Below are 10,585 nucleotides of genomic sequence, written 5' to 3' on the forward strand. Positions count from 1 at the left end.
CCATGAGTGCTTTCGATGTTACTGTTCTCTTTACGCATGTATGGCAGCTTTAATGTGAATAAATATTCCTCAAAATTATAACCTATAGACTTAAAGGTGCAAATTGGTTATTTCACATATTTATAACAGGGAAAAAAAAGCAGCAAAGCTTGAGGACTGTTGCCTCTTCATTCCAAGTCTTCAACTGGTGAGTAATTTTATTTCATTTCAGGTTGATTATGCTTGATTACTTAGTGGTTATTGCCTGCAGTTCGAGGTTTTAAGAGATTGATTGTTTGAACCTGGAGGGACTGGGAAAAAGTCTTTTTGCATTACATATCCAACGGGGAAATTGCATACTGATATTTGCCACTACTTGTCTTCATCTATCATATTGTTTTTTTGGGGTATTTTAACCCTTGGAATGTTGAGTAGTTTTACTTTGTTTTACATTCTAAGTTGTCGTTTGATTTATTGGTGGTTAGTTTGCTTGAACATTTACGTTTTATGATGGTGACAGTTTGTGCCTGAAATTAATAGTCATAACATTACATTTCAAGTGGGAGAATTGCATACTAATTACAGTAGCTGCTGAAAGGGATGTTAATATTTGAACTTATCAAATGGTAAGTAGTTGAACTGTTTTATTGTTTCCTTTGATAATACGGTGGTCACTTTAACTTAATACACATGTATGACAATTAAGAATGTGAAAAGATTACTAAAATAATCACCTGTGGAACTAATAAGGTTTAACGATGGTGACCGCTAAAGCCTGGAATGGCTTTACTCACCTCCCATTACTTCCCATGATAAAATTGGATAATATCTGCTGCTTAAACATATTTTTCATGATCTATCTAATATATTTTATTTCAATCCTTGAAATAGTGACGAATTTTACTTTTACTCATTTTACTTGATTTTTTTAGCCCTATTTCTTTGCTCAAACTATGGTGATCTTTACACATTTATGACAGAAAAGAATCCTAGATATTCATTTAAGAATGTTTTTATGATGGGGTTGTTTGAGATTTTCTCTGCTCAAATCTGCTGCTAAAACTTACTTTTCATGATCAATCCTATATTAAAGTATTTCAACCCTTCAATAATGAGCTTTTATGTTATTGTAGTTTTATTGTGTTTGATTTTATGGTGTACAACTTATCTGTACACTTGTATAACATTTAAAAATGGTAAAGTGTTTTAATTAGAATATCATCTGTACAGTTAAAGGTTTTATTTTGGTGACGGTTTGATAATTGAACATGTTAATAAGTTGCATTGTTTGTAATTGCTTAATTATACTTGGTGATTAGTCTATTGTTTGTATGTATATCGTTAAAGGAGGACAACATTTCTCCTGTTTGATCACATTTATGGGCAGTGCCTTGTAGGCCGGGTCACAATGAACCACAGTGCGGGCTTGAGGTTCCTCTCGTGGCCCCCCTCACTCCAGCCGCGTGCCTGTCGCGTCTCGGTCTCCCAGGAGACGAGCATGAGGAGCGGCAGCACGCAGACTCCTCTCCCCGGCACTGGAATGATGGAAGCCCCCCCTCCCCTTCGTCCTTTCTCTCATCCCCTCCTATAGAGGAGGCGCCCCCCACAGGCATGACCAATGGAACATAGAGTCTCCATTGTGGCCGCGACACTTTAATAATGGTCGGCTACAATATCCAACCTGTCGGTAGCCTCAGGAGCCCGGCCCCGTTGGTTGTGGGGGGTGGGGGGGGGGGGGCTTGTAGGTGGACAGAGGGGCGAACGCTCGGCGCCAGACCGATGTCCGTTGTGATGGATGCATGAATAAAAAAACATATAGATGGAAGCGTTCTTGCAGGATATTCCCATAATAATTTTGCACCAGGTATCTGCAATGCATCCCTTTCCTTTTTGTTCACTGAGACACATTCGTCAGGTACTGTAATGTTTCCCAATTACCTTTATTGAACAAAGGCATATATTATACACAAGAGAACCATCACCAAAAAAAAGCCATGAAAAGAATATCTCAGTTCACGAACTATTTGCTTGGAGACTCTGTTCATGAACCCAAATGTTTTCGAACCAAAACAATGTTCCCAATTGAAACCAATGGAAACCGTATTAATCCGTTCTAGCCCCAAAATGTAGTTATGTTTGGGTTAAAATAAACACATTACAATATAGAAATAAATGAAAACAGCATGCTGTGTTCCACTGGCAAATTGCTGAAACATTGTATCCTTTTTTAAATGTTATCACCAAGAGCTCTTTCATTAATCCATGCACATCAACAATGAGGTTCCACTGTATACTGATATACATAAAAATGCCACTATATTTCACAAATTCACCTAGTGGTTTTTGCTCACGAAAAAGCTCATCCATTCTTTAACGCCTAAGATGCTACAAAACGGCAGCAAAGCCCTATCTGCAATGGAAATTAGTAACTGGTGTCTATTATTCTGTTGTATGGATGTCAACAGGTGGATACACAGATTAATTGCAGCTTCTTCCTCCTAGTGGAAGAGCATTTGACTGTTCTGCCTGTGACTATGTGTTGTTGCCATGGATAGATGCATTGTTTTTAGTAAATAACTGATGATCTCTCACAGCGCACTATTGAGGCACGGTGGTTGGAGTCAGGGAGCTAATGTATTCAACACCCTAAATTGAGCGTGCTGTAATTAAGCTAAATAACCCACTATTAGTGCCCGGCATCATTGACCACACTGCACTTTAAACTTAGCTGCTTTGATCGCTCTTACACACTGTTTCCTTCTTCAGTGGGATGATCACGTTGATTTGCATTATCACAGGTTTGCACACACACGCACACACACAGACTCAAGTGTGTCACTATGGAACCCAGTTCATGTTTCTGAAGACTCCCGTGAAGACTCGTACACCCGACGGGGCGTTCCGAGGCTTGGATCAAAAGGGTCGCGGAGTGCAACAAAAGCCCAGTGAAACTGGAGATGATGGAAGGGAGGAAAGCGAGAGGGAGAACCCCAGGAACCATTTATATGCCCCCTGCCCCACCCCATCCCACACAGCTATTTTTTTTATATTTAATGTAATCATTTTACTCACACATCATAGTCAAACTCCAGGACTCTGTAGCGCCTCATTTATATTTCCTATTACAGTGCTTTCAAGTTCATTTTTGGAGTATATCAGTGAAGTTGCATGCAAAGGGGGGCCTCTAATGGATTCCTGTTCCTAGGGTGTAAACCTGAAGTATATTAAGAAGAAATTTACATATAAGAAGAAATTTACAATTAAACTGAATGCAAATTGAATTTGAACTGGGGGGGATTATTATTGTTTTTTTTAGTTAGCTGAATGCAAAATAATCTGTCTTCGTAAAGAATGTTAGGTTCTTACAATGTCAATCAAAATCATTCGCACCATGGCAAGAAAGCATGGCTGAGAAGTCATTGTTTATCATACAATTCACAGTCATAGTTTCATGAAATAAAATGCACACATATACCAATCTTGCCCAACACATTCATAATACAATCAGGAATGCGGTTAGGTAAAAAGCAATGTTTATAATAGTGAAAAAGGAATAGATTGCATAATTTGCATGACGGTTAAGTTTGTTTGTTTTTGGGACTTTTAAGGCTTTTCGGCATGCAAGCATTCTGAAAAGTATGGTCATCATTGCATGGTTAAAAACAGCAATTCTATTTATGTCTTTTACACAGCATTAATCTGTATAAAACTGTCAAAGTTGGATACACTTTCTCATGTAAAAGCGTAATAGTGTCTCTAAACATTTGACCGCAATACACTTTTGTGTGTGTGTGGGTCCTTAGTGTCATTCAGAACTCGGAAAATAGGCTAGCGCAGTAGTAAAGTCATAATTGCAGTAAATATTTGCGTTAAAACTTTTAGGTCATGAATATAAAACAAATGCAAAACTGTTTAGTACGGTGGCAACTGAGTACCCTTATGTATTTGAACCGACTCTTGCTTTTCGTCCAAGGGCGGCCCCCTTTCCAGACACGTGGACACACACGGTGCACGCTACTCACCTAAAACCGTGCACGTGTGTACTCCGTGGGAGGTTCTCTTGAACCCCCTTGTCTGCAAAAGTACCACTTCTGTAATATTATATAAACAGTCCAACTTGGAGAGGGGTGGGGTGGAAGTGGGGGGCTTATTGGACGTCTCCTTTGAGGCTTTCTTTTTCATCTTTTTTTTTTTTTTTTGGCGTCTTGTCATTGGTCGACTACACGCGACCTGCGCGAGGAGGGGGCTTGTGAGACGCGTGCCGCCTTTTAAACGGATGCCGCGTCTCCAGGCACCAAAGACACGCGACCCGCGCTAGTCCTCACGCAGCGCGGAAGCCAAACAATCCCCGGTATCGTGTTTAGCCCACTACCACCTGTAGGAGTTATTTGCGCGGGGGGGATCATGGACGTCCTAAGCGTGGCAGACTGGTGCCAGGGCGCCAAGGAGGCGAGCTATGAAAGTGACCCACGCGACTGGCTCGCTCCCGCGCAGCCCTCCGGCACCTGCGACACACGCGACTCTTCGGCGGACTACCTGGGACATTCGCCCTCTTCCAGCACCGGTTCTTATCACGGTGAGATATTCTGCTGCTTTATACACGTGCAGACCTCAAGATATGTCGCATGTAGACTTGTACGAGGAGCAATCATCAAGTTGTGGTAAATGAAATTCGTGACGTGAAATTAGGGGAACGTAAACTAAATGCATCTATTTCAGTTTTCCAAAAAGTATAAGTTAAAATTAAATTGAGTTTTTAATGGTATGTTCCATAAAATGTGGCGGTAAAGTAAAAAAAAGAAAAAATAACAATAATATTTTTTATATAAAAGGCAACGTTAAATTATTTTGGTGTGTTCCTGGAGTTTGAAATTGTGAAGCTATGTAAATTATAGTGCTTTTCAGAATCTAGGAAATTAGACAGCAGAGGGTTAATGAGTCTGAATGCCGTGTGCCACAAAGTTTGGAAATTATAAAGGGAACGGGTTAAAAGTTCTTTTGGTGCATTCCACAAAACTGGATTTTTTTTAAATTAGAACCAGTGAAATGAAGTAGGAATTGTGCTTTCAATTAACCTTGGAAATTAGAACGTCATGACGGAAAATTAATTTTGTACAGTACCTTCCAGAAAACATCGGAATTAGAAAATTAGGCCAAGTTCAATTAGTTGAATTTGGAAAGTAGAAAGCTCAGACAATGAAATTCTGATGGTGCGTTCTTTAAAACTTATAAAACGGAAGAATCAGATTTTTTTTCATTACAGATAACAGGGAAATTAGAAAACCAATACCCAGTAAACTATGGTGCGTTCCTTGAAACTAGGGAATTCGACAGTTTAGGCCAGACTGACCAAGTGTATATGGTGCTTTCAGGTAAACTGGGAAAATTGGAATATATATAGACGTTAAATGAATTTCAAGTGTTATGTTCCAGAACAATTGAGAATTTAGTAAAAAAAAAAAACAGTTAAATGAAGCTCATAAAGAACACTCAGAAATGCAAAGCATGTGGCAATGTAAATGTGCTACTGTGCGTTCCAGAAAACGGGGAACTAGAATGCAGAGACGAAGTAAAATTCAATTAAGGTGGGATGACCAACAAGGATATGAAGTTACTTGGAAAGATAAAAACAAACTACTGTACTTCTTCGTCAGCCATGTTTATATTTCCGTGTTTATGGTATTTCCTATACTTCCCAGCGGACTATAAATGCCGCATAGGTAGGTGATGTGACGTCACATACCCGCTGAATAAGAAACATTTTCTTGCTATTCCAGAGAGTGACTCGCCGGGCTCCGCGGGTCAACCCAGCCCTACCAGTTACCGGAAAGCGTCCAAGGGCTCGCTCAAAGTCCGGGACCTGTGCCGCCTGAAAGGCCTGGTGGTAGCCGGGGCCGAGCAGGACGCGTCCGCCCGGCAGAGGGCCCCGTCCAGCAAGCCTGCCAACGGCGTGCAGAGGCAGAGGCGAGTCGCCGCCAACGCCCGGGAGCGGCGTCGAATGCACGGCCTGAACCATGCCTTCGACGCGCTCCGCAACGTCATCCCGGCGCTGGACAACGACAAGAAGCTGTCCAAATACGAGACACTGCAGATGGCACAAATTTACATCAACGCCCTGGCGGAGCTCCTGCAAGACCCGGCGTCGTCTTCGTCCACCTCCAGTCCGCCAAAGAGCGACCTGTCCGCGGGTTTCGACGACGGGGCTCCGCAGTCGCCCTCACAACCGAGGACCAACTCCTCCGAGGGCCAGCTGGCCGCGCACATCGACGCCATGTCGTTGCGCGCCGCCTTCGATGAGGTCTCGTTCCCCGCCTTGCAGGTAGACGAAGTGGCGGGCTCCCCAGCGGCGGCGAGCCCGGGTGGACGAGTGGACTCGCCCCGCAGCGACGGCGAGTTTTCCCCGCGCTCCCACTTCAGTGACTCGGATGAGATGGTGGTGGAGGAGGACGAGCTTCACGCGGTCTCTTTCTAAACTATTCTCACAAAAATATATTTGAACAACACGTAAGCCCAGCAGTGTCAACCAAATTGTTCCCAAACTTTTTTTTTTTTTTTACAATTAATTCTTTGTGACATATTAATTTGGTTCATGCCAATTTGAGGTTGCCAGGTCTCATCGCCATTATATCCCCCACTTCACTCCAACCAAAAATAAGCAGTCCGGTCTTTCACTAAATTGTATTTTTATTATCATGTTTGTATGAGTTTTTGTTTGCAACTTTAAAAGTTCACCATGTGCACTTTAAAATACTAATAATGTGTATAGCCTATATGAGCCAGGGGCTTGACAAATGATTTCTATTCTACACCACACAAAAAAAATTGCTTGCTTGTAGCATAGTACTGCCAATTCTATCTATAGAGCCTATTTAACGTAGCCATCATTGCTGCCTTCTTTTTTGTACTTTGCTCCTTTTTTATGGGTGTGCGTGTATGTGTGTGTGTGTGTCTTTTGCTTTCACTGGATGAGATTAATTGACATGTATATTTATTGTTTTGTTTTGATTTGTTATAGGGTTTTTTAATACATAGGTAACTTTTCTGGAAAAGTTAAAAGTTCGCCATTCGTTGTTTGTTCATTTGATTTTGGAAATAAAAAGTAAACGGGAAAAAATGATTCTTTGTTTTTCATGATCCTTTGATATGATGATGGCCATTTTCAAACAGGTTGAATTACTTTTGCAGGCAGTATGAATAATTTAAGGTTAACAATCTGTATCTTTTGACACCAGATGAAGTACAGTAGCCCTTATTCAAACTCAATCGCTGTCACAAAATGGTGCTTTTTTGTTTTTTGTCTTGTGCTTATATTTGCATGCTGCCTTTTTCTCTGCAGTGCTGCAAACTTAAAATTGCAATGAACATAAAGGAAGTCATGCCTACGATAAGTGAGACCCCAAACTCAGAACCTGAAGCTTAAGTTAATATTAAATCTAGCCTTTGTTATATTTTGTCGTCTTCGTTTGCAAAAGGCAAATAAATTAAATAAATGGTAAACGTAACTGAAGTATGGATGCAGACGTATAGTTGCAAATGTGTCTTTTGGTTTTGAGTTGCTCTATTTGACATGCTGAATCTAGTCATTGTACTTTGTCTAAGTTTTTGAAGATTAAAAAAAGTAATAAAAAGCTCCAAATATTTATATAATTGCAAGGTGACTAAGAATGGCAATAAAATCCGAGTTTATGAGTACTGAATATGAACAAAGTTTGACATGATGATAGTCTTTATTTTTATTTTTTCGTCTTCTTTTTTTAAGATAAAAACAAAATTTTACTGGCATTACTCCAAGTGTCCTTCAATGGCAATAATGAGTATAGGATCTAACAAAGTGTATAATCCTTGTTATAGTTTGTCTTTTTTAAAAATAGGCCTACTTTAAAAGTAAAATGTAACAGCTCCAAATATAGGTCTACATGCAACATGTCTTTCACAGGCGATGGACAAATGTTTATAGCAAGCCAAACAAAGTTTGGCAGGCTGTATTGCTATTGTTCATTCTTTCTTTTGCATATTATTATGAAAGTATAGTAGATCTACTAACCTAATTTGGATGTAAGTTAAGTTTATTATAATAATGATTTTATGCATGGGCCCTAAACCCATGAAGCCAAACTAAGATTTACATAACTTGTTATATCTTGTTGTAGCTATTTTTAAAGCTATAAACCTATAGTTGAAACATTTCTTTCAATGCTAATTTTCTGTTAAATGAGCAGATTGTATAAATCAGGTTTGACGTATACTGGTCCTGGCTATTGTTTTACTTTGCTTATTAATAACATTTAACGGAGTTGCACTGTTGCAGACATTATTTCAGTGCACTTTAGTCATGTATACAACAAAAATAATCTGCATAAAGCCACAAAAGTTTTAGGCTTTGTTCGTGTTTTGTCTATACTGCTGTCAAGTGTATACTAACAATCTATATAGTCAATGTGAGTCTATAAGCCCAAAACAAAAGTCAGACATCTTGTAGATACCTCAGCCTTGTTATGTTGTGTTCTTCTCCATCGTCCATCTATTTAACAAGGCTGTTTTTTTTTTACTACTGTTTTTGTTGGTTTCAGACATAAACCTAATTCACTTGCACTGTGCAGTCAGGTGTATTGCGGTGACAATAGTTGTTCTGTAAGAGGCCCTGTTGATAATACATATGTCCCAAAGGACAGCTCCATACTCATTTCCATTAGTTTTAACGGCACATTCAACATCTGATCTCCTCTCTCGGGTCATTTATATAGTAAACAAACGTTGCACGCGCTCGCTAGCCATATGCCGTGTGCATGTGTGCGCGCGTGTGCTCATCACTCGGTGTGTTTCGTTGCAACAACTGCGTCGGAAAACGCAAAGCTTTAGCGCAGTATCGTGTTGAACTTTGGTTCGTTTTCCTTGTTTTGTTTTCTTTCAGTCCGAAGTGTGGTGGCGCAAGTCGTCCCGCGTGTTAAATGAGTCTCGCAAAGGAGCGTGCATTCCCGTCGGGTGGCTTTTGTCCGTGCATGCGCCGAGGTGTTGGATGACCCCCTGAGTGGGAGCTTGCACGCTGTCAGCTGGTGAGCGCTCGCGTCCCCGAGGACGCATGCACGCACACGCGCGCATTCACACGTCGGTTGTCTAGCTCTTTCAGCACAAACAAACACGTGGACGCACGCACCTCATACTCTCCACTCCCTCCTCCAGCCATCCCGCTTGCTTTTTTCCACTTTAGCTTTACGGCACGTCACAAAGTTTCTGCAGGGTGTGGCACACGCACATATACACACGAAACAAAAATAGTCAGAAATTATTCATGCGGCCTGAAACGATAGCCAATCATGTTGCTGCGCCCCGGTCGTGGCCTCCTCTTGTTCAATTATTAACTGATGATATGCAGGGAGCGTATTAGGATGATCACATCTGATGCTTGCATCGGACTCGTATCACATTTCTCAAAACAGCATGGACGATGAGAGGCGTGGCATGGATGTTGTATTGTTAGAAAGGATAGTATTTATATAATAGTCATATATACTGTGTTACCGTTTTTACATTAACCTCTGGAAAAAGTTTGCAAATGTGGCCTTGTTAGTCAGTCCCGGGACATAGACATCAGTATAAACACTCGTTCATTTTACAATTAAATTATGAAACTCTGTATTAAATGTTAAAGAGATATTAAGAAGACAGCGCCATGAAGTTAGTTATACTGCGAAATCCTTTTTTGTTTTGAAGCCGCCACTTTCTGCATTTCTAGTACCGGTAGTTAAATTTTCTATTGTTGCTAAGTGTCGCCATCTGTGACTCCATATTTTTTGATAGGAGAATAATTTGTTATCCTGATCAAAATACAAAAACAATCCCAATCACTCGAAATACCTTTATCGGACTGCAATATATTGATGAAAAGCATGTATCCTGTTTCCCCAATACTATATATATATATATATATATATATATATATATATATATATATATATATATATATATATATATATGAAATGCACGTTTTTTCTTTTGCTAAAACAAAAAAAACTGACCAAATAAAGGTTTTGGGGACCAATTAAAAGAAATCCCAACATTTAAAGATACAGATACAGTACCTGTGTTTCTTTGGAAGTACCTATTTTTCATTGGACAGTATTTAAATGATGTATTATGCAAATGACATTGCAGCTGAAAAGATGATGCAAAGCTGTTAAAGCCAAAAATTGGAGATGCATGCTTTTTACAGGAGAGTGACAATATGCAGTAAATGGGCATAATCTACTGTCCGTGCATGGCCTACATTTTTTGTTGTTTCTTGGGTGAAAGTATGACAAACCCTCACCAAGTGGAGGTGCATAAATTGGACACTGGTGAAAAACATTTACAGTATCTTCACTTACTCTAAGATTTTTCTCCCGGAAGAAACAGAAAATAGTTTACCTTTCCTGATAAAATGTTTTCACAAAATGTAGAGTTTCATGTTTTTCATGTGACAGCCACATTATCTATTCAGAATTTGCTTTTACCTTGAAAGATTGAGTTGTGTCCCTGTATTGTGAAAACTGTTGTAATAACCCCAGTGGAGTAGTCAAAACGGTTGTACAACATTTTTGTCTTACTCCCCCTGCTTAAAACAAAAGTG

The 10,585-nt window shown here is 40.0% G+C and overlaps 1 protein-coding gene across 1 annotated transcript; it reads left to right on the top strand.

Moving 5' to 3' along the window:
* The first annotated feature begins 4,160 nt into the window (after window positions 1-4,160).
* atoh1a (atonal bHLH transcription factor 1a) lies at window positions 4,161-6,987 on the top strand. Its single transcript, XM_086031146.1, has 2 exons — window positions 4,161-4,555; window positions 5,757-6,987. The coding sequence occupies exons 1-2, from the start codon at window positions 4,384-4,386 to the stop codon at window positions 6,449-6,451; spliced, it is 867 nt and encodes a 288-aa protein (XP_085887272.1). The 5' UTR covers window positions 4,161-4,383; the 3' UTR covers window positions 6,452-6,987.
* Window positions 6,988-10,585: the final 3,598 nt, after the last annotated feature.

Source organism: Filicampus tigris, chromosome 5 (assembly GCF_054856515.1).
Source record: "Filicampus tigris isolate MCC_2025a chromosome 5, RoL_Ftig_1.0, whole genome shotgun sequence".
Taxonomy (NCBI): Eukaryota; Metazoa; Chordata; class Actinopteri; order Syngnathiformes; family Syngnathidae; genus Filicampus; species Filicampus tigris.